The sequence below is a fragment of the Podarcis filfolensis genome, assembly GCF_964270895.1.
Source record: "Podarcis filfolensis genome assembly, chromosome: 4".
NCBI classification, from domain to species: Eukaryota; Metazoa; Chordata; class Lepidosauria; order Squamata; family Lacertidae; genus Podarcis; species Podarcis filfolensis.
The window spans coordinates 31264540-31287502 of record NC_139607.1 but is presented as its reverse complement, the minus strand read 5'-3'; the positions used below and the strand labels follow the sequence as shown (position 1 = coordinate 31287502).

At 41.0% G+C, this 22963-nt stretch overlaps 2 protein-coding genes and 1 long non-coding RNA gene across 4 annotated transcripts in view; 1 reads left to right on the top strand and 2 right to left on the bottom strand.

The window, feature by feature from the left end:
- The window catches only part of LOC310761370, a 40701-nt gene that overhangs the window by 6268 nt on the left and 11470 nt on the right, over nt 1-22963 (bottom strand). The gene's annotated exons all lie outside the window — the stretch shown is intronic.
- On the bottom strand, nt 191-6632 carry TXNDC9 (thioredoxin domain containing 9). Of its 2 annotated transcripts, none has more exons than XM_083611097.1 (5): nt 6242-6632; nt 4185-4393; nt 3057-3175; nt 2366-2620; nt 191-1816 (listed from the first exon to the last, which is right to left on the bottom strand). In XM_083611097.1, the coding sequence occupies exons 2-5, from the start codon at nt 4359-4361 to the stop codon at nt 1699-1701; spliced, it is 669 nt and encodes a 222-aa protein (XP_083467223.1). In that variant the 5' UTR covers nt 4362-4393; nt 6242-6632; the 3' UTR covers nt 191-1698. The 2 variants fall into 2 exon arrangements, with proteins under 2 accessions (XP_083467223.1, XP_083467224.1); XM_083611098.1 differs by having other exon boundaries at nt 4185-4364; nt 6238-6379.
- Nucleotides 8089-22963, top strand: part of EIF5B (eukaryotic translation initiation factor 5B) — a 29910-nt gene continuing 15035 nt past the window's right edge. The window contains exons 1-8 of the mRNA XM_083610467.1: nt 8089-8277; nt 16238-16363; nt 17325-17409; nt 17902-18562; nt 19467-19693; nt 19863-20013; nt 21070-21165; nt 22003-22089. Coding sequence (XP_083466593.1) covers nt 8243-8277; nt 16238-16363; nt 17325-17409; nt 17902-18562; nt 19467-19693; nt 19863-20013; nt 21070-21165; nt 22003-22089 — 1468 coding nt within the window. The 5' untranslated portion in view covers nt 8089-8242. The remainder of the gene's footprint in view (nt 8278-16237; nt 16364-17324; nt 17410-17901; nt 18563-19466; nt 19694-19862; nt 20014-21069; nt 21166-22002; nt 22090-22963) is intronic.

The following is a 22963-nucleotide window of genomic DNA, read 5'->3' as shown; positions in this document are numbered from 1 at the left end:
GTTTGGATCAGGAAGACCCCATTCAGTATTGCTGCAGCCCTATTTCTGTGAACATATTGGAAAATTCAGACACACACTCCCCCCCCCCCCGCGCTTTCTGTAACGTACTAGTGTGCCTCAGTGGAAAAAGCTTAGCAACACTCCAAGGAATAAAGCAGGCTGAGCAAAAACATACACAGGCATTAGCCCATAGAATTCAAATAATTTTATTTTCATTTACATAAATGTTTAAAAAAAACTGACTTAGTTAAGAGAACAATATTGCTGACCTACTGTGCAAAAGAGCCAGATCGGTTTTACACCTCCTGTGGCAGCCAATACCCAGAATTTGCTGGGACACAGAGACTCTGCCTACCAACTATGCCTATCCAGTAGACTCAAAACACTACATTGAAACCCTTTCCCCCCCTTTTACCTGCCTTCAACCCATCTTAGATAAATCCTTCTCATTACACCCCATCCTTTTGGATCTTCGTAATAAATGCTTCTTTTAACACTTCTAGAAATAGCTTGCCCGTTACTTCTATCAGCAGAGAGAAGCAAGCAATGTTGGGGCACAGCTGTGCATTCCACTGAGATAAGGTGTGCCTGTTAATGGTGGATATTCAATATGCCCACTCACCCCTCACTGAGGCAGTTTCCTCACCTCCCTCAAAAGGAAAAACAGAGAAAGTCACTACTGAACCAAGACCTGTGCACACAACTAACAACTTAACACTGGTGACTTCATGCTGATTCAGTAGCATGCTACAACATTGCTCGCTTCCCTCTGACAGAAGAGAAAGCCATTTTCTTTCAAATGAGCTGACTCTTTATTTGCCACAAGTAGAGATTCACAGGCAAGGTTCTCTTATTTCCTGAACCAACTGGGCTTTATTCTCAACACCCCCAAAATGTAGATATACTTAAACTTTTTGGCAACTATGGGCATTTATAAGTACAAAGGAAAAGCTCATTCACCTACCTAGGAGCTAGACTGTCACAGATTCCCAAGGGAATTTTAGTATTCCCAGACGAAAGAGATTCTCTTGGAAAATATGCCTATTACTGAAGAACAACAGTGCAAGAAATTGTATTAAACTGCATTCACATCAAGAGGAAAAGCAAACACCAATTTTCATTCGGATTTTTTTAAATAAAAAAATCTAGCCTGTAGTCCAGTTCAATATAGTTTTGCCATGTGCTATTACCTGCTGACTCAGCTTTAACATGCAGTGTACACAACTGGTAGACTTAATTCTTTTAAAGAGGCTAAGATGGTTTCATAATATGCAGTGCAATGTTAAGTTAGGCAATACCACGCCATATGCATGGCATTATCAGACAAGCAACAGTTTTTTTAATGCACTACTTCTGGAATAGTTTTATAACAATTCTTGACAGAAGTCCTTCATTAACATTTCCAATGGCAAATGAAGTACTAAAAATGTAGTTTAAAGGGACTATTTTTATAATTAACAAAATTAACAAAAAGTCATGTCTCATGTGATGCAGTTCAAAAGAGCTCAGATTTTTCACCTAGAAATGTCACCCCGAGGGAAAAAAAAATTCAGTTTCTTTTCATGAGTTGTATAAAACTGTTTTAGAAAATGAGCATTATATGCAAATGTACTGAAAACAAACAGCTTTATAAAACATTCCTAGAAATGTATCAAGCTTCAAAGAAAAGATGATTTATAAACATCTGAATCATGATATCTAATCATCATCAGAATCTGAATCATATTTCTTTCCTCTGATTGTTTTCTTATCCAACTTTGTGAAAGTGGTTCCGAACTTCTTTTGGCTCTGGAAAGGGGGGTCCATCAAGTTGCCACTAAAAGGGGAGAAAAGTTCTTTCAATACTGTACTGTATGTGAATCAATATTTAAAAAAAACACCACCAAGGCAACACCTGCATTTTATAGTATACGTCTTGCAAAACACAATGCCAGATTCTGTTATCTTGGAGTACAACTGCTTGAAGCAGAATAGTTCTCTCACTGTTACAGCAGAGGGGACACATATTCTGCTTCCTGAATCCTTCACTAGTACATCATTAATTCTTTGTGAATTAAAGGTGTAACCTACCAAGTGTATTACATGTTCAGAAATACCTTCCACAATTTCTTGCTGCTTCACAGTTAAAGGAAGGCAGCAACACCAGTTCATTATTTTTAAAAATCCCTTAAAAATGATCAGTGTACAGAGAAAGAAACTTTCCCCAACAATATAACTATCAATACTCAAGTGTTTAGAATTATTTTGATGCCTTGCAAGAAAGATTCCCTTCTTGATGTTCCACGCTTTAAGTACCTTTAATATTGCATCAGCTACATTTAAAAAAAAACAAAAAAAAAAACAAAAAAGAGATAATTTTATTTACCTGTAGTTGATTATATCTGCACAACCTAATCGCCACTCTAAGGTCTCTGTGGTGAAGTCATCTGTATTACCAAGATCAGTAAAACCAACCACGTAATCTTGTGTTTTGCCATCTTTTACAAGTGCTAGTGTGGGAATTACTTTGATGCGAAGTCTTTCACATAGGAACGGAGCTTTTTCAGCATTTAATTTGATAAACCTGGTCTCAATGTGCTTTTTTGCCAGTACTGTTAGATGCTTATCTATTATCAGGCATCTGAGGAACAGAAAATAAAACAAAGTGCTTTACAGTGATGGAATGTAGAAATCGCAAATGAGTAATTTATTATGACAACATACGCATTTGACCTATCAGTAAGTTTGTTATTACAATGGTCATAATGTTAGCATATAAGTTATTAAATATTTAACTCAAAAGGTAGATTTACCAAGTTTCCCATTCCCTTTGCCCTTGATACTAGGGAGTGGATGTAGTAAAAATATAAAGCAGTGGATCTGAAGGACAATGCTGTCTCTAAAGACTTTAGCAGCCATGTCGAGGCTATAATCAATATTTCAAGTATCAATCTGCACAGCCAACTATGCTCACGATACAACAAATAATCATGGAGTTTTCTAAACAAATCTTCTGCTATTTGTTTGACAGTCAACCTATTTTGGTAAGTATTTGTGTACTAAGGAGTTTAGTATACCTGAAACTTGTATCTCTGTAAAAATGGCAGACGACTTTATTGCTTCTTTTCACTTGTTCAAAAAAATCTCTCTCACTGGGGATTTCCACATATTCCCCATGCCCATTTGAAAGCCATTCCTGTTTATAAGAATATAAAATGTTAGACATTTGAAGTTAAGTATTTTTGTGTTGTCATAAGAGGTAAAGCATCCCCTGAAATGTTAAGTAGCATCAGGAATATTCATAATTCCACCAGTTATTCTGTAATTACAAAAGCCGACAAATCTGAAAAATTCAATTTCATGGCCAAATAAAGTTTCTAGCCCTGCTCATGCAAGGTAAATGGGTGCAAATATTAGAAAACTTTAAACATCAGCTTCTTTGCCAATTCCTAACCTTACATAATATATTTTTTAATATATCAGGTGGTGATGTTAACATTTATAATTGTCCAGCAGCATATCCAGTGTCACACCAATGGATGTGAGGGAAGTTTCAACAAACTGTGTAACATAGTGACAAACACACATATCCATCCAGTGAATATTTACTTAGATGCAAGTTCTAAGGAGTTCAATGGAGCTTCTTCCCAAATAAGTATATACAGTACATAGGATTACAACTAAGGCAATCCTATTCACATTTACTTATTCCATTAAACTCACGTTAAAGACTTCAGTTAGATTAAATGTGCAAAGCGTGGTAAGGCTACAATCCAATGAACATCTACTGCAGAATGAATCCCACTGATTTCAGCAGGATTATTAATTAATTAATTAATTAAATTTCCATACCACCCTTTATCTGAGGCTCGCAGGACAGTTTACCATATAAAAAACAAAAATAAAGAATACAGTATTTATAACATCTAATTCTTCTGGAGTGGAGTATGAGTTGGATTGAACTGCATGAGTGTGAGCTACTTCAAATCTCACTTCCTCCATAAACTCACTTTGCAGCTTTAGGTAAGCTAGTATTCTATCAGCTTCATTCTCATCTGCAGTAGGGAAAAAGTGGTGTATCTTATAGGGCTGTTGATACAGCTATTATAGGACTGTTGATACAGCTATTATAGGGCTGTGAATTTGATACAGCTATTAAAACAACAACTAATATTAAACAGTTAACACCACTACAAGAAACTTACCTGTTTCTGTTGCTGGGCTTTCTTCAAGCCTTCAAGTCTTCTTTGCTTTAGGATTTCTAATTCATCATCATCCACATTGTCTAGTTTTTTAATCTCAGCATCAAGTTGTTCTTCTACAATCTTTGTTGTCTGAAGCAGTTGAGCTTCCAGAACTTTTGAAAACATTTCAGATGACATTTCCTCCTAAATAAGTGGCACACGCATTAAACCTGTAAAACAGATTTTAAATCAGACTCGGATGCAATATATCAAAGCTCCACTTTTCATTCATTTATGCCCTAGAGCAACACCACCTCCAGGTTGTCCTTTTATATCCAGAGATAACCATGTCCCTGATTCTCTTCATTCCACGAGGTTTCTGTTATGTCCACTATATCAGCGCTATCCTTTGAGACCAAGTATTTCAGTTCACCTATCTTGGTTCGGAGACTCCAGGAATTAGCATTTAAACACTTGTATTCAGCCTCTTCTAGCACCTTTGGCAGTTTTGTCTTGACCCACTCTGCAGAAGAGGGATGAATAGTACTGTACAGCCTATTCTGCTTTCCTCCTTTTAACCCATTTCTGGGTTTTCCCCCTTTGTAGCTCTTCCGTTGTAAGTGACAGATGGGCTCACAAAATGTTTGCATATGCTCCATAAAACTATGTCCGCATTAGTAATATGCAAAATTGAAAGCAAACCAACTGAACTTTGATGTTACTTTGCTTTGAAGTTGACATAATATATTGCTGACTAATAAGACTTGCTACATTGCACTGTAGAAACCTCGACTTTATTATCCATTGCGGAAATGCATTGCCTCTAGGCACCTGCCCATTTTGCAGCAGCTAGTTTTATTTTACTGTTTTGAAACATTTTTACCCCACTCCTCAGCTAAACAGGAATCCGGAGCTACTTACATAAGATCAACATCAAAGTCTGCTTAATACATAGGAGCCAACTCCTAGGGTCAGAGGCCTGTTCAGTCCCCCAATTTTTGAGGGGACAACCCCTCCAAGTTTATGGGCATTGCCATTCAAATGGTGTGTGTGTGTCATGTCATGTGATCAACTATGTGGGGTGGGGCTTACTCTCTCCCCTCCCCAATATTTCTTCCAAGTTGGCACCCCCTGGCTCAAAACCAGTTTACAGAGAGTGCACTGCAACCAGGGCAAAGGCCATTCCCCTTTATTGTGTCTCTAGGCTGCATCAACAGAAGTATAGTGTCCAGATCAAGGGAAGTAATAGTACCACTCTATTCTGCCTTAGTCAGACCACAACTGGAATACTGTGTCCAATGCTGGGCATCACAATTTAAGAAGGATGTTGACAAGCTGGAACGTGTGCAGAGGAGGGCAACCAAGATGATCAAGTGTCTGGAAACTAAGCCTTACGAGGAGCGCTTGAAGGAGCTGGGTATGTTTAGCCTGGAAAAGAGACTGAGAGGAGATAGGATAGCCATCTTCAAATATCTTAAGGGCTGTCGCACGGAGGAGACAGCATGCTAGTTTTCTCCTGCTCTGGAGGGTAGGACTTGAACCAATGGCTTCAAGTTGCAAGAAAGGAGATTCCGACTAAAGATCAGGGAAAAAACACCTTTCTAACAGTAAGAGCTGTTCAGCAGTGGAACAGACTCCCATGAGAGGTGGCGGCGGAATCACCTTCCTTGGGAAGTTTTTTTAGGCAGAGTGTGGGTGGCCATCTGTCATGGATCCTTTAGCTGAAATTCCTGCATTGCAAGGGGATTGGACTAGATGGCCTTTGGGGTCCCTTCCAAGATTCTATGATCCCCTGCTGCTTTCCCTAACACAGAAAGGCAGCCACGGGACGTGCAGGGCCAGCTGAATCCTTTTGTCATGAGAAATCCTTCGAAGGGATAGGGGGTGGGGAGGGACGACGACGACAGCCCCAGCAACTCAGAAAGATACGCCCACCCACAGAATAGCACGGCCTGCTCAGGGGGGCTGCACAGATCTCACTCCCAGTGCGGGACTTGGAAGGAAGCGCAGCCGCCGCACCCACACGTACTGCGCGTGTAAACACAAATGGGTCTTTATTGTCCCGCTCTTATACTCACTGCGGAAGCCTGAGGCAAATTAGCGCCCGAAAAACACCCTCCCAGGCCTCTCAACGGACTCCGCTACCGGCCGGCTGCGTACGCCTGCGTCTTAAGGGAGTGTGAGGCACTCGGAAACTCTATTGTTGGCGCAAGCGTTAATCGTCAGAGTCCGCGGCCGTTGTTACGCATGCGCAGCACGTCACCGCTTTTGGGGTTGTTTTTAAAATTGGGATCAGTCGCTATGGTAACGCTCGGAGACTGTTGTTTTTGTCGAGGGAAGGCCACACCGGCTGTTACTGCCCCACGAAGCAACGGTTTCTGGACTGAGGGGGCACTACCTGGGCCAGAATTTCAAGGCGCCGCGGAAGCTGCTACCGGTATAGTCGCAGCAGTGCCGTGATCGCCACAAACTACAAGGCCCAGAATGCCTTGCGCTTCCGGCTGGGCTCTGGAAAGGCGTGGCTCTCCTAAGTGCAGAGCGCAATGGTTGCTTACTAGGCAATAAAGCCGATGAATCATCCGTGGGTCTTATTTCTGAGTAAACGCGGTAGCGAGTGGGTTGTTACCAGTGCAATCCCTGCGCAGGTCTATTCAAGAAATCTAGTAAATAAAATAAGCCTTAACTGAGTTGGAAGGGGCTGCTGATGCCTAGGCACGCTATGCTGTAGTCGCTTTATTGGTCCATTGTTTAAACCTGTCAAAAGTTATAAGCTGCAGCCCTGTTTATCAGGTTATAAACCCCACTTTCACTCAGCTCAGAGGCACTTGCTTCCGAGTTAATATAGCCTCGGGCAGTCATTAAAAAACAACAACCTGCATACATGATAACATTATCTAATAAATATATAGCGATTTCTGTGAGTGTCTGCTGTTTCCTGTTCGGTTTTTTTATTTTAAAGTTAGCTACAGCATGAAAAATGAATTAAAAATGAGACCATGCAAGCTATATAGCAAGGCACAAAGGCGGCGGAGCTTAATTCGTTTTAAAATACTATTTCGAACGTGCCCTGTGATAGGAGCTGAATGTCACCCCCGTCCCTTTTACACGCATCTTTCCTCTCATCAATTCATGAACTCTGCATCTGAGGGCTAAGCTTTGCTATATTCACGTGGAAGCGGCTTTCCTCTTTCTACACGTCTCCGGGGGGGGGATTCGGATTTCAATTCCTGATTCTTGGGTACGGAAAGACACAGTTCTCAGCTGGTTTTAAGGATCAGAGCGTCCCAGATGGAAGAAACCATGGTCTGACTCCTACCGATCTATTCGAACCCGTTCCTATTAGTTCCACAATTTCACATTGCCTGCTGTTCAAAATTCGTATTCTTTACGTGTCGCTCGCCTCTCGCTTTCTTTCTGGGACTTCAGGCAGCGTCTACAGAGTTCCAAGGTGTCTCTCACCCACGCACCCCGGGGCTCAGTAGAGGACGAGACTAAATCGTGGGTTCGAGCCCCACGTCGGGCAAAAGGTTCCTTCATTGCAGGGGATGGGACCAGATAACCCTCCCGGTTCCTTCTATCTCTACAACTCTATGACCAAAGCGGCTTAGCTGTGTCCACGCACTGAGATGCGTATTACAGTGGTACCTCGGGTTACATACGCTTCAGGTTACATTCGCTTCAGGTTACTGACTCCGCTAACCCAGAAATAGTACCTCGGGTTAAGAACGAACAGTTTCAGGTTAAGAACGGACCTCCGGAAAGAATTAAGTACTTAACCCGAGGTATCACTGTATTTATTTCACTTAAATAAAAGCCGCTCTTCCTGCTGCAGTTCCCCCTCCGACCAGAGGAGGCACCTGCAACCGGAGAGCCCTCCCTCACTGCCGGGCGCACGTTCTTCTACGTTTCCGCGGCGCGCCGGGACGGAGGACGAACGGCGCCTGCGCGCGTCAGCGGCTGCCTGCTCCGTGGTGTCGTATTGGCCTCCCTCTCACCATATGTGCCCGGGCGCGTGTGGATGTGGCTGGCTGGGCCCTGCGCAAGGAAAAGGCGCCTGAGAGGCAGTTGCGAGCGCAGCCATGGGCAAGAAGCAGAAAAGCAAGAGCGAGGAGAGGTAACCCGACGGGGTTCGTGGCCGAGGGAGGAGGGCCATGGGGAGGTCGTGGGGTTCCTCGCTCTTATTCCCGGCCGCTGAGGGAGTCAGGCTTCCCTGAGGGGACGTTTCCCCTCATTCCTCGACGGGGTTCAGGGGAGCTCGTGGTGGCTTGAGAGGGCCGGTGTCGCCCAGCGCCCTCGGGCGGGGGAACCTCCTCTCCTGCGGGCGCCCTTTGGGGACTCCAGCCCCTTCCTGCGCTGTCAGTCGCTAACTCGAGGTTTATGGGCCGTCGCTATTTCCCGCAGTTATTTCGATGTGCGCTCCCGTCTCCTGTTTTTCCCCCGCCGTAAAAATTCAATTTTCTCGGGCAAGTTGCTTAATTGAACGCTACTCGACCCACCTCGGCTGCAAAGCCGGCGGAGAGGCCCAAGGTTTGCAAATGGAGGCTTGACTCAGCTGCACAGCCATCCGGAAAATCTGGTGCAGTGAGCGTGTTGGGCTCGCAGCTCCCGCAATTTCTTCTGGTGTGTCCGCGTTGTGTTGGTGTCGGAGGTAATCGTAGCCAACTGCAGAGGAACCTCGACGGTTGTTTTTTTGCAGTAACCCAGGTGTTAATCGTTTTGCTGAGGAAGGCTCTTGTCCAAAAACGCCATTCCCGAATGGAGGAGCTTTGCGATACGCCAGTGTTAGGGGACAGGATCTTCTTGCAAGTTTGAAGTACCCTAAAGGAGCAAGCCCGTTGGTCAGATAAAGCTTTTATTCCCTTGGTTACAAATTTGTGGCTTTAGTTTTGAACCTGCTAGGTTTTTCAGACAGGTGGCCAAGGCAAATGCCCAGAGTCAATATACTGCATTGTGAAAGAAAAAAATTTGGGACAGGTTTGCATGGTGTGTATGGGAGTGTGATGGGAGAAGTTGAGAGAATGGGCGGGGCAGCTAAAATTTGAAGGTAGGAAGATGTGAAGTGCTTAATGTGCAAAAACAGACTAATGGAACAGCTTTTAAAAATAACTTATGGGTCACTGGTTTCTGCTCAGCCAATTTGATGCTTCATCCTGAGCAGTGTATACAATTAATTAATTAATCACACTATAGATTATGAAGTATAGAAGGAAATTGGATGGAAATGACATTAGGAAGAAAACGAAATGTGTGCAGTTTTTACTTGTTTGTTGTACCTAAGCCTTTGCTCAGTGCTTGAAGAACATGAAACAATTATATGTATAAATTAGCATACGAAACTTTGCTGTTTAGTATGTTTTTGAAATAAAGTGCAAATACTTAGTTTTTATGTAAACAGTAGCCACAAATATACCAAATTGATGGAGAATACAGAATGATGGCTACATTCCCTCCAGTATTGGAGGTAGTACAATCTGAATACCATCAGCTGGGGAGCATGAGTGGAAGACTGCTATTGAGCTCACGGGCTGCTTGTGGACTTTCCATAGGCGGAAGAACCGGGGAGAGCACGGGGTGGGAGGGAATCACCAGTGCTTCTGAAAGGAATTTTATCAGGCAATAGTTTCTTTGAGGTCCCTTCCCTTCTCCATTCGTCATTCTGTTTTTATCCACTACGGTTTTATGTCTTGAGCTGTAGCCTGTAAGATCCAAAAGGGTATGGAAGACAAAAGAGGGGTGTAGTGGAGCACTCAGCTAATTTTCTTCATTTAAGGCCATATGCTCTGATACTCCCTCCATGATAAATATAAAGAAAAGAAAAGAGGATCAGACATAAGAAAACACATTTGATCTGAACATCTTTGTTTATGCTACACTATCGATAAGAATTCACATCGAAACATCCTTCTATATTGCAATGCATATCAGATCATCAGAAGCCATTAGTATAAAAAGTAGATAAACTTGCTAATTATTTTTAAAAATATAATTTTTATAGCGTTTTTGTGGGTACATCTGGATCCATTGCTGTCACTTGAGGCTCAGGTGGCTTCAGTAGTTCAGAGTGTCTTCCATCAGCTTCAGCTGGTGTCCCATCTGCCCCTATCTGGACAAGGATAATCTAACTTCTGTCATTTATGCTCTGGTAACCTCTAGGTTAGATTACTGCAATGTGTGATACATAGGGCTGCTTGTGAAGATGGTTTGGAAACTCCAGCTGCAGCAGAATTGGTGGCCAGGCTGCCAACAAGGGCAAGATGGTTTGAGCATATTACACGGATCTTGACCCAACTGCACTGGGTGCCAGTTCATTTCCGGGCCCAATTCAAAGTGCTGTTTTTGACCTATAAAGCCTTAAATGGTTCAGGACCGCAAAAACTCAAGGAATGCCAGGGTGGATTTGATTTAAATCAAATCAATTTAAATCACAATTTAAGACTTGTCAGTAAGACTTGATTTAAATCTTTTTTTTTTACAGAAAGACTCATTCTTGCTGGTATATTCTTAATATTTACAACTGGGAAGAAGGTCCTGGAACCAGTGAACTCTTATTAGTTGACCAGCAAGCACTTCAAGGTCTCGCAAAGGACTTACACATTCCAGTTACTATTTCCACCCCCACCTCTTTGGGTTGTGTAGTGGTTAAGAGCGGTGGACTCGTAATCTGGTGAACCGGGCTCGCGTCTCCGCTCCTGCACATGCAACTGCTGGGTGACCTTGGGCTAGTCACACTTCTCTGAAGTCTCTCAGCCCCACTCACCTCACAGAGTGTTTGTTGTAGGGGAGGAAGGGAAAGGAGAATGTTAACCGCTTTGAGACTCCTTCCGGTCGTGATAAAGCGGGATATCAAATCCAAACTCCTCCTCTTCTTCTTCTTCTATATTCAGGTGCCTATTCTGTACAGTTAAGTGTTAGTACAGTTGTTGGAACGCAGTGGGATTGGGAAGAGGTTGCCAGCCCTGAAATGCCTTCAGCACTTGCCTCAAGTCTGAGTTGCACAGACATGCAGCTGACATGCACAATTATTACACAAAGATACCAAGACTTGTAGAATATTCTGCTCACAAGGTCGCACTTCCATTTTCACTTCTTCACACTTAGCTACTTGTGCAGATCTATTCAACTCCAAACAATCTATTCATTGAACCTCTTGAAATTTAGCATTTAAGAGGCAAGGGGTTGATTCTGTGTATATAAATTTGCAAAGGAACAATGGAATTAAGGTTTTTTTCATCAACTCTGTATGTTTATTTTATAAAAAATTTCTTGTGAAGAAAAGGCATGTTACCTGCAGACACAAATTCACACTTTTGAGAACTGCAAAAACAAGCATCTGTGATAATATCTTCTTGTTAGAAAAACTGCCCCAAATTATCTTACAGAAACCTCTGGAAGAGCATGACATTGTGAATGGATTAATGGAATTCATTTACCAAAAAATTTAAACATTGCATATAAAGCCTCGTGCTACATAATTAAAAACAAATGCTTATTTACTGATGAATAGCCTTTGGACTATAATGTAACTTAAATAGAAAACTATTTTTAGAAAGATTTTTCCTCCAAAAGCATTTTATTTTTAAAAAAATTCAATTTAAATTAAAAAAATCTGATCTAAATTTTAAAAAATCAAATTTTTGTAAAAAAAAATATTGTAAAAAAAGAAACAAAGATTGATTTTTATCCACCCTGAGGACTGCCTTTCCCAATATGAACCAATGCAGACCCTGCAGTCATCATCTGAGGCCTTTCTTCATGTGCTTTCTCTGTAAGGGGTCTAGAGGGTGACAACATGAGAATGGGCCTTTTCTGCAGTGGCTCACTGTTTGTGGAATGTTCTCTCCAAGGAGACTCACTTGGCACCTTCATTACGTATCATTAGGTGCCAGGCAAAAGTGATTCTCTGTAACCAGGCCTTTGGCTGATTAGCATTTTATGGCCTTTTAAATATTTTTGGCAGGATATTAGTTTTGTTTTGTTTTATTATGTATTATGTGTTTTCATTTTGTATTTTTATGTTGTGAACCGCCCTGTGATCTTTGGATGAAAGGCAGTGTACAAGGTATAATAATAATAATTAATAATCTGTTGGCCACTGTTTGGAGAGAATAATAATAATAATTTATTTTTTATACCCCGCCCGTCTGGCTGGGTTTCCCCAGCCACTCTGGGTGGCTCCCAACAGAATATTAAAAACAGGACAAAACAGGTTGATTTAGTGGCAAATAGTGTTCTGGTTGTTCCCACAATCTCTTTCTGTTGCATTTGCTGAGACAGTTTTCAGTATTTGCAATATGTGGATAAAGATTGGGACACATTAATGATGCTGGGAAGAAGCAACTGACACAGCAGAAGTTGTGCAGGTGTTGAATGTCTCATTTTGATATGGAGTGGGCCTTGCCGCTCCGAAGGAGATGCCAGTGTGGCCATTCCTGGAAAAACAAACCCAACTGATTTAACTGTCTGCCTGTCAGTTTCTAGTGCAGCCAGGGTGCTCCATTTAAAGCATTGTAGTTTTTGTTCTAGATTAGTTAACCCGTAACTCTTTTTCTCCTGACTGTGCCCATCATCTGCTCTGGCTTTGCCCATTGCCAATATGCAGCTCTCAGCAGATTATCCTCAAAGGAATCTGGCCCATGAGAGAAAAAAGGTTGCCTAATTCTTCTCTAATGACTTCTTGATAAGTCTACTGCAGTGCTAAGTATATGAATGTGCCAGAATGTTGTGGCAACGATAGTTCAGTATATGCTGCATAATACTTTGGTATTGCAACAACTGCATTGGTCTGATGGGCGACTACAAGAGACAGACCCTTCTTTGACTAAGTGGAGCCTAACCTTCAGAACTTGCTCCCTAGAGAGACTTGCCTGGTTTCTCTTAAGTTTAAGGAGACAGGTGATGATAGCATTCTCTTAGTAGAGCCTTTGAGGGGACACAACAATAACTGGTTTTGATTTCACTTTATTTTGTGTTTGCTGCTGAACTGTTTTTAATTTTGTTCTTGTTTCTTTGTTGAGCCCTGAGCAGCTTTGTGTTTTATATACCATTACAGTGGTACCTCATGTTACAGACGCTTCAGGTTACATACGCTTCAGGTTACAGACTCCGCTAACCCAGAGATAGTACCTCGGGTTAAGAACTTTGCTTCAGGATGAGAACAGAAATCGTGCAGCAGCGGCACAGCAGCAGGAGACCCCATTAGCTAAAGTGGTGCTTCAGGTTAAGAACAGTTTCAGGATAAGAACAGACCTCCAGAACAAATTAAGTTCTTAACCCGAGGTACCACTGTAGTTATATAGATATAGATATAGGCGATACACACGTTTCAAATAAATCAGTGGTATAGTAACTGCAGACAAAACCAGTAAGCCTGAACCAGTATACAGTATTGTCATGTAAACAATACATTCCTCCCTTTAAATTATTAACATAATTTAAGTCCTAATCTACAGTTTATAATTTGTTCACATAGCCAGTTTTCTGGCATCCATCAAGAGCAACAGTCAGGTCTGTGTAGATTCTAGGAAACTGAAGATACGCACAAATTGAAAGGCTTTTCATTCTTTTATCTGTTAGCAATCTTCTTACATGTACTATCATGGACTATTTTCTTTTACGTGATATAGAAAATGGAGGAAGCTGAGTAGGCAGTGAGTTGGAGATTGTGTTGCAACAAGTTACTAAGGCCTTTGTGCTTACCCCCTCCCCAGTCGGCTTGATGGATTCTTGGAGCTTTGAGTTACTGTGCAGCTTTTGAAAGTACTCCAGCACCAAGTACAACCTTTTCCTATTTTTTCTTCCATTCTGGACCTTAGAAAAGGGGGTGGGGTAGACAAAAACTTGTCAATTGCACAGGCCTTCTCTGAAATGTCCTAGTTCAGTTGGTTAAGAGCATGGTGCTGAAACCTAGGTCGTGGGTTTGATCCCTGCCTATTCCCATGTTGGGAATGTAATACTATGTTTGTGGAATTCCGTTTGGATTTTTCTTTTAAAAACAACACATACCTGGCATCCAATTTAAACAGGGTCTTTTATTTGCCGAACACAATTGAGTTAAAGTGTAACTCTGCCATTGACTGCTGTGTAATAAACCAACACAAAGTGTTAGTTATTACATGATGTTGCATCAGAACAGGAATTTACCCATAAATATGACTCTTCCCACTTTCTCTGACTCTTATAAAAGATAGAACAGTAAAAATAGTTGTATGCCCAACTTGGAACAACTCTTTCTACTTTGGAAGATATTTTCCTAACCTCACATTGTTCCATGGACAAGATATATAACACACAGGGTCCGAAATTGTTGGAATTGTTATTCCAACATAATTTTTATATTCTTCATGGGAGTCCTGTAAGCAGATAAGGGTCAATATACTTATTTGAACAAACATGATGGAAGTGCTATCAACCACGTTATAGTATCTCCTTCATTATTCACTTCTGAAGTGTTAGAATGAACAGAAAGTGACCACTTCCCAGTAGCAGTGACCCTATTCCCAGCCAGATGGACGAGGTATAATAAAGAAAGTTATTTATTTATTTCTCGAATGCATACAAACAACCGCATCTGCAAGAGTTTGTGGAGAAATGCAGGGTGTAAAAAGACTGAAATGATTTCACAGACTGAACAGCGATATTCAAAAGACACTATAAAGTAATCGTCTGACGAGCTTGCACCAACTTTTTATGAGAAAATCTCCATACCTTGATGTCTTCCAGCAAATTGTCACAGGACTCAGGCCTTATTTGATAACTATAGGACTCATGTGGAAGCATATCTTCTCCTGGAGCTTTATTTGATTTCTGGAAGGAAATAAGGGCCTTTATCTCATTACAGAAGACTGTTTGCCATTCAGATAGGTTAAATAAATCCTTACACATCCTTACACATTGCTGGTACATGTGCCTTTATTGAGGTGCATTTCCAAGTGATGCTCACTGCAGTCTTGGATGGTCGCTACAAGGTCCTGCATACAGACAGACTGTGTATTAGTGGTCAACGTCTGATGGAAGACATCACTCATTATCTGTTAGCCTGCCCCTTAAATAGAGACCCAGGATATCGCTTTCTGAAGCCTTTGTTCACGCAAACAAGCAGATAACAACCCAGCAGAAATGGTTCAGTTTCTTTTGAGTGACAATAATAGCTTTGTAACACACAGAGTGGCCCTCTATGCGCTGGCCACAAAAAAGGGAAAAAGGAGTTAGATAAAATCGCTATATATTGCTTTGGTCATTGAGGCTTAATCTGAAATCAAGCTGGATTTGAGTTGTTGTCTCTGGCAATTTCTCCCTCTTGCATCATGGATGCTGGTTTATATTATGGATACTGTATATGTTATGTATTATTTTATTGCTACAAGTTTGTCATGCTGGCTAGAACAATAAACTTGTGAACTACCACTACCACTAGATGTATGCTCTAGTGTGCTGTACGTCCTTCTGTTTGTAAAAACAATGATTTAATGTCTAGTTTGCCTAAGCTGAGGCTTTCTGACTTGTTCTGTTCCCTGTCTGCTGTGCTGGTGGAAGACATTTATTCAGGCTAAATTCCTCTGAAAGGGCATTCCCAATTTTCTGACTCAATAGCTTGCAACAGCATAGTATCCTTATAAGTACGAGAGCTAGCAACTCTTCACATTCTGGCTGGATAGAGGAAGGTGTTGTATCTATTTCCTTGCTTTGCTTGAAATAATTCTCATGGTGCAGTCTGGTGCTAATCTTCTAATCTATTAATGTAAACTTATTTAGATGTGGTCGGTATTATGTTTTGAAGGCGTTGAAATTCTTACTGAACAAATAGTTTCATTTCAGAGTGTGGAAGTTTCAGTTAAATTGTATTTTGCTTAAACACCCCTTTTCCTGCAAGTTGCTTATACTGTATTAATAGCTGTTTGATAGTAGTTACTCACTCTGCTGTAATCTCATCAAACAGTACAAATTATTACCTAAATCTAGTTGAATGTATTTTATGCAATGCAAGTTTTTGATATTAAAATACTTAATGTTCTCTTAATGTTAAGTATTAATTTGTTTTGCTTTTTAGTAAAAATTGTGGTTTTTTAAAATTCTAGTGCCAAGGATGACATTGACCTTGATGCACTTGCAGCCGAAATAGAGGGTGCAGGTGCTGCCAAAGAACAAGAGCCTCAGAAGTCTAAGGCCAAGAAGAAAAAGGAAAAGAAGAAACCAGATTTTGAGTAAGTTTGCAAAATCTGTATCTGGTAGCTGTAATCCAACAAAGATTGCAGGGAGTACAAAAGGAGGCTTCTTACTTTATGCTTATCCTTATCTGAATGAAGAACTGTTTAGACCAGTGGCCCCCAATTGGCTAAGTACTGCAGACCCCTGTTTTTCAAAAGCCAAGTCATGGACTCCCTACTGCAATCCCGTGCGAGTCATGTGACCTGTGCAAAGGCACAGCACACAAAAATGTGTGTTTTGGGGTGCTGCAATCTTGCATGAGATGCATGTCTGGCTGCAACCTTGTGCATTTTGGGGACCATGTTCTCATTTGAGAGTACACCCCCTCCAAACAGGATGTCTTAGACAGTTGACAGGTATGTGCCAAGAACCCCTTGGGTGGGTTAAGCGGTCCCCAATTGGGAACCACTAATGTAGACAAATATGTTTTGCAGGTATATATTCCTGAAAAGTTCCCTCCAGGAGCCAAGCCCATGCTGTAATATTGTTAGTAATAGTTTGAGTGAGTAGGTGGGGAGAAACACTGTTCTCCCCCTCCCATCACCATGCTGATTATTGACACTTTCAGTGTTGATGCCCTGCCTCCACTGAGGGAAACACACGTATGGTATCAGGCTACTGATAAATGTATGTATCACACAATTGAGCCACTGCATGGATTTGTCTGCTTGGCACCAGGAGGACAAAACTGCCTTACCCACCAATAGCCTGCTGGCAAGTTGGCCCACCCATCTCCTGTCATTTGCTTTATGTGGAGTAAGTAGTAAGAAGTGTGCAAGAGAAATAACACCTTGCTCAAATACACATGAGCCTCTACTATAATATAAAAGACAGAAAGGTGTGGAAATCCAGAAAGCAAGGCAGCAGTACTGTAGTCACTGGGCTCATCCAGTTATTGAACCTAGATTATTTGTAAGTAAGCAATACTTGAAACATGTATAATTGTTCTTATTGTAGTGAAGATGATATTTCAAAAGAGTTGGAAGAGTTGTCTCTGGAGATGCAAGGAGGGAAAGCTGAAAGAGAACCAGTTGCAGTAAAGGTAAGTGTCTTGGGGGGGGGATGCATTCAAAGTGTTGCACTACAGCTGAAAGCCCCAGCCAAAGCAAATTGTGATATTTTTTTTGAGGGTGAAGAGAAAGAAGCATTTGGTACAGTCCAGAGAAGAACTTTTGCATTTAGAAAACTGCCTGTCATTGTGCAGGTCTCCTTTCAAAAAAATACATTAACTTCATACAAACATTCCACTAAAGAGCAGATTCTATAAGGCCTGCATTGAGGAGTCATCTATCTATTTAAAAATAAATAAATCACAAGGTTGTGTAACTGGCTTTCCAAAAGGCACTTGATGCACATATATTTTTGTTCCCTAAAACCTGGTGATTTTTGTCATGAGTGTTTTTTTGTAGTTTAATCTGCATCCAGAGAATCTGGTTGCTGCAAATGTATTATGCTCAAGTACTGTACAATTCTTCTATTTTCCGTTGAGAATGTTTTAACTTTAAAATGATTTATTTATTTATTTATTTGCTAGACAGAGAATGACAGTGAAGAATTTAGCTATTCAAAACAAGATAAAAAAAAGAAAGGAAAGAACAAAACTTCCAACTTAGATGATGATGACAGTGAAGAAATGGAGGATAAGGATAAAAAGTCAAAGAAGGCCCCCAGGCTCCCAAAGGAAGCTCCCTCTGGCAGTGATGATGACAATGATGACTTTGATGCATTGCTTAAGAAAAAGAAAGGAAAACCTCAAAAATCAAATAGGAAACAGGAGCTTTCCGAAGACGATGAAGTTATCATTATCAGGAAAAGCAAAGAGCCTACACGAGCTGCGTCATCTGGCGAGAGCGGTGATGAATTGGACGAAGGCTCGGAATCGAAAAAAGGGCAGAAGAAAAGCCAGAAGGCAAAACCAGCCACTGAGGCTGAAAGTGGTGATGAAGAGGTGGACTCTTCATTCAAAATAAAAACAGTGGCTCAGAAGAAGGCGGAGAAGAAAGAGCGTGAGAAAAAAAAGCGTGAAGAGGAAAAGGCCAAATTGAGGAAACAGAAGGAGAAAGAAGATCTGGAAGCCAATAAAGAGCAGGCAAAGCAGAAGGAGGCTTCAAAGAAGGCTGAAAAAGGAACCACTTCAGATCTGGTATCAGAATCTGCCACTGTGGAAAAAGGAGAAACTTCAGTAGTAGCAGAAGGTAGGTCATATTTGTGAGAATGTGAGGAGCAAGTTTGTGTGGGAGTTTATAGGAATTTCAAGATGAATGCCAGAACACTTGAACCAGTTTCCTTGTTCACTAATTGGTGATCTTTTTTTGTTTCACTTTAAGCTGGCTTTGTAGTAGGAAAATTCATTGCCTGATTTTATTTGGAGACATCTAGAAGTTGTACTGATGCCCTGAAAACGCTAGCTGATTTGCGACCCTGATTTTCTTGACTAATGTGATTCTAAAGCATTTTGCTGAATATAATTTATGCAGTTCTTAATGCATGTGGTGAGCAAGGCTTTTGAGTGGGGGCCCTTTTCATAAGTCCTCTGTGTTGAAAACTATATCACTGCTAGTACTTAGGAACTTCAGAAACTGCCAAGGACAGTCTGTTTGGGGAAGACCAAACATTGACGGCTCCTCCAGACAGTCTGTTCTTTGCATTCATCTTGATTTGCTTGCACAAAACATGTGTGGTGGTTAGCCTATATTTGGGCTTATTGAGGTCATTCGTTCTGGGTTAGTTATAAATGAACATTCATCTTGATTTGCTTGTGGGGTGCTAACATGTCTTCCTATTAATCATTAGTTTGTCCCACACATCTTGTCCTTCCCATCACTTTCCAAACTGCAAAAAGTCTGTTTCTTTTTTAAAGTGGATTTACTGTGCACTTTAGAGCACTTTAATACACTTTACACAAACCTAAATTTCTAGTGTGTGCTTGAATCCCTTCACAAAATTGTGACAGTCTGGAGGGACCCGAGAGCCTAGAATGCATGCAGAGGGCTTTTCATGCTCCTAAAGGGTCAATGGCACCCCTACATTTTGTCGATTTTCTCTTTAGTTTTCTTCATTTTTAAATTCTGCAAATGGATAACTGACTTTCTTGTTTAGGCGATGACAATGAAGGAGAGAAAAAGAAGAAAGAGAAAGATAAAAAGAAAAAGAAAGGGGAGAAAGAAGAAAAAGAAAAAGAGAAGAAAAAAGGTCCAAGTAAGGCCACAGTTAAAGCAATGCAAGAAGCCTTGGCTAAGCTGAAAGAGGAAGAGGAAAGGGCAAAGAGGGAGGAAGAGGAACGGATAAAACGACTGGAGGAGCTGGAAGCCAAGCGTCAAGAAGAGGTACTGCTTGTATTCATATCGGAATGGGAAAGGATAATGGAGGCCCACACCTGTATGCTTTTGACTTTGAAAGGAGATTGCAGCCCTGTTAAAGGGGAGCCTGCTGCCAAGGAATGGCTATTCTATGCGTTCTGGAAAGCATTGTGTATGAATATTTGCTTCTTTATAGGAACGCTTGGAGCAAGAAAGAAAGGAAAGGAAGAAACAAAAAGAAAAGGAGAGGAAAGAGCGATTGAAGAAGGAGGGGAAGCTTTTAACTAAATCTCAGAAAGAAGCTAGAGCCAGAGCAGAGGCTACTCTTAAACTACTGCAAGCTCAGGGTAAGGATTGCAATGCACACTAAACTTCTAACTACTTTCCTGTATGTAGACGAAAATGCTGTAGAGTCTTTGCCAGTTTGTGGAAGCTGAGGAGGAATTAAACAATGGGCTCTTATCTGAAATTTTGCTTTTGGCAGCTGGAGAAGAGAGTTAAACATGAGCAGGAGTCTTTATTTAGAAGTAAATGCAAACTCCAAACCACCCAATTGCAGGTGGTCCTATGAACCTGTCTTCTTTAATGAGATACTAGCTTTCTGACAGTGCAATCCTATGCACCCTTGGAGCTAACTTTTATTGAACTAAGTAGGACTGACTTCTGAATAAACATGCTTTGACTTAAGCTGCACATCTGTAAGTCACATACAACTGAAATATTTTAAAAGCACCCACCTTAGTATTATTACTAAAACTAGCAAATTAAGTGATTTGCATGAAAAGTCCCCAGAGCCCTACAGTGGAGGTGAACTGCAGAAAAAAATGGTTCATTAAAAAAATGATGATGTTAGTTGACTTGTCTTGAGTGTCTTTGCAGAAGAGCTGAACTATGAAAGCCAATTAGGGTTTGAAACCATAATTATTTAGAAATGTTTTTTGAGGCTCTTTATTCTGTTGTGGCATGGACATAGTGTGGGAAACATCTTGCTCATTATCCTGTGACAAATTTCTTGTCTCCTGCAAACAGCTTGAAGGCTTTGGAGCCCTCAGTTACTTCCCTTAACTCAATCAGTGCCAAGGCTTGTTTGGGTCAAGATGTTCAAACTTTTACCCAGTGTGTAATCAACTTCCCTGGTCAACAGCCAGGGATGATGGAAGTTCTAGTTCAATAACCTCTGGAGGGCAAAATGTTAACTACTCTACTTGACATTACTGCACTGCAGGGGGTTGGACTAGATGACCCTAGGGGTCCCTTCCAACTCTATGATTCTATGATTCTCCTGCATTATCCTGTGTTGTTCATTCACAAAGCCAGCTGCAGGTCACCAAATGGATTGCATTTCAGTGTTACATTAAATTTTAGTAATAATAAAAATGAATGTTTTTGTTTCTACTTGGCAGGTGTTGAGGTGCCATCCAAAGATTCTGTGCCAAAGAAAAGGCCAATATATGAAGACAAAAAGAAAAAGAAGCAACAGCAGCAGGAAAACAAAGAAGGTAAGGATCTTGATTCTGCAGTACTTTTAAAAATAAAGATTAAAAAAAGTCAAACATAATGTCAGCCCTTCCTGTCTACTGTGTTTCGAAGCACCCTCCCCTTTACGATATCACAGAGAAAACTGGTATTCCTGTGTACCTTTGGGGCTGCATATTTAAAAGCCAGTGGAATTCTTGACTGACTTTAAAAAAAAGAATTTGTAACAAGAACCCTAAATTTTCTCTAATCAGACTTTGTTAACAAGACTTTATAGACTGAATTCCCCAAAACTTCATGTTAGACTGGCAGTGATTGGTTCTTTTCTCAATAGCCAGTGTGGTGTAGTGGTTAAGAGCGGTAGTCTTGTAATCTGGGGAACCGGGTTCGCGTCTCCACTCCTCCACATGCAGCTGCTGGGTGACCTTGGGCCAGTCACACTTCTTTGAAGTCTCTCAGCCCCACTCACCTCACAGAGTGTTTGTTGTGGGGGAGGAAGGGAAAGGAGAATGTTAGCCGCTTTGAGACTCCTTAAAGGGAGTGAAAGGCGGGATATCAAATCCAAACTACTACTACTCCTCCTCCTCCTCCTCCTCCTCTTCTTCTTCTTCTTCTTCTTCTTCTTCTTCTTCTTCTTCTTCTTCAGTATTGTATACAATGAAGACTGGGAGGAATTGTATGCTAGTAAGTGTCAAGAGGCCTTTAATTACAGTGTATTTATTTTGGGAGAGAGAACAATTTTGCAGGACCAGTAATGTACTTACAGTTGCAGTAGCTTTGTTCTGGGCAAATAAAATGCATCTTTGTGGTTGGCCTTCTTACTACAGCAAAGCTGTAGTCATTTTCTCTTGTAATTTTAGAAATTATAGAGTTGACTTCCCCAACTGAAGAAGCTGTAGAACCAGTTACACCAGTAAAAGAAGAGATCATTCTTCCAGCAAATCCAGGTCAGTATTAAATCAGGTATTCCATGTTGCATTTATCTAAAGCAGTAATTCCCAAACTTTTCCCTTGCTCATGTACCAGTTGAAAATTGCTGAGAGTTGTAGCAAACCACTTAATGATTCCCCCCAGCCCCATGTTTTAGAAATTGTAAAGCACTGAGCTAGAGGCAACATGATTTAAATTTATATTTAATTAATTTATTTATTTAGAGCATTTGAACCCCACATTTCAGCCAAAACGGCTCTCTGGGTGGCTTACATACTACTAATTAAAACAAGAGGCCCTGCCTTCAGGCTTACAGTCGAAAAAGCACAGCAGGCAAGAAAAGTGGGACAGGTAGGGGAGAGGAAAAAAGCAAGCTCATTCGCCAGTTCTTAAATAGTAGCTCTTACAATGACCAGCTGTCATAGAAACAGTTCAGAGGCAGAGAGTTGCCTGATGGAACTGGTGTTTTGGCTGATGGAACAAGCCTTGTGTCCCATCTCCCACTGAGGCTACATGATGAGATGATGCTACTAGGTGACAGTAGGCCCATAGAATTAAAATCACAATACAATAAAACATTATTTAATCTAAAAACCAACAATGAATATACAATTAGATATCAATATAAATATTTAATGTGGCATATGTGCCATCTCTTCTCTTCAACCACAAATCCACGGACAGGCTGTGTCGCCACACACCACCTGAATGAAGCTTGTGGGCCTTTGGTGGTACCCAGACTGCAGTTTGAGAATCCTTGATCCTAAAGCATAGAACCAGACTTCTAATAATAATAATAATAATAATAATAATAATAATAATAATAATAATAATTCTTTTTCTTTAGCCTAATGTCAGGCCAGTTAAACCAGCTTTGGGAGCCATCTTTGA

Bases quoted from the DNA above. Each gene is read 5' to 3' on its own strand.
- TXNDC9 (XM_083611097.1), bottom strand. From the start codon at position 4,361: ATGTCATCTGAAATGTTTTCAAAAGTTCTGGAAGCTCAACTGCTTCAG. The intron at 3,176-4,184 runs GTAAGTTTCTTG...TCTTATAAACAG, and splicing joins AAGCCCAGCAACAGAAACAG to GAATGGCTTTCAAATGGGCA. The intron at 1,817-2,365 runs GTAAATAAAATT...CTCCCCTTTTAG, and splicing joins GCAGATATAATCAACTACAG to TGGCAACTTGATGGACCCCC.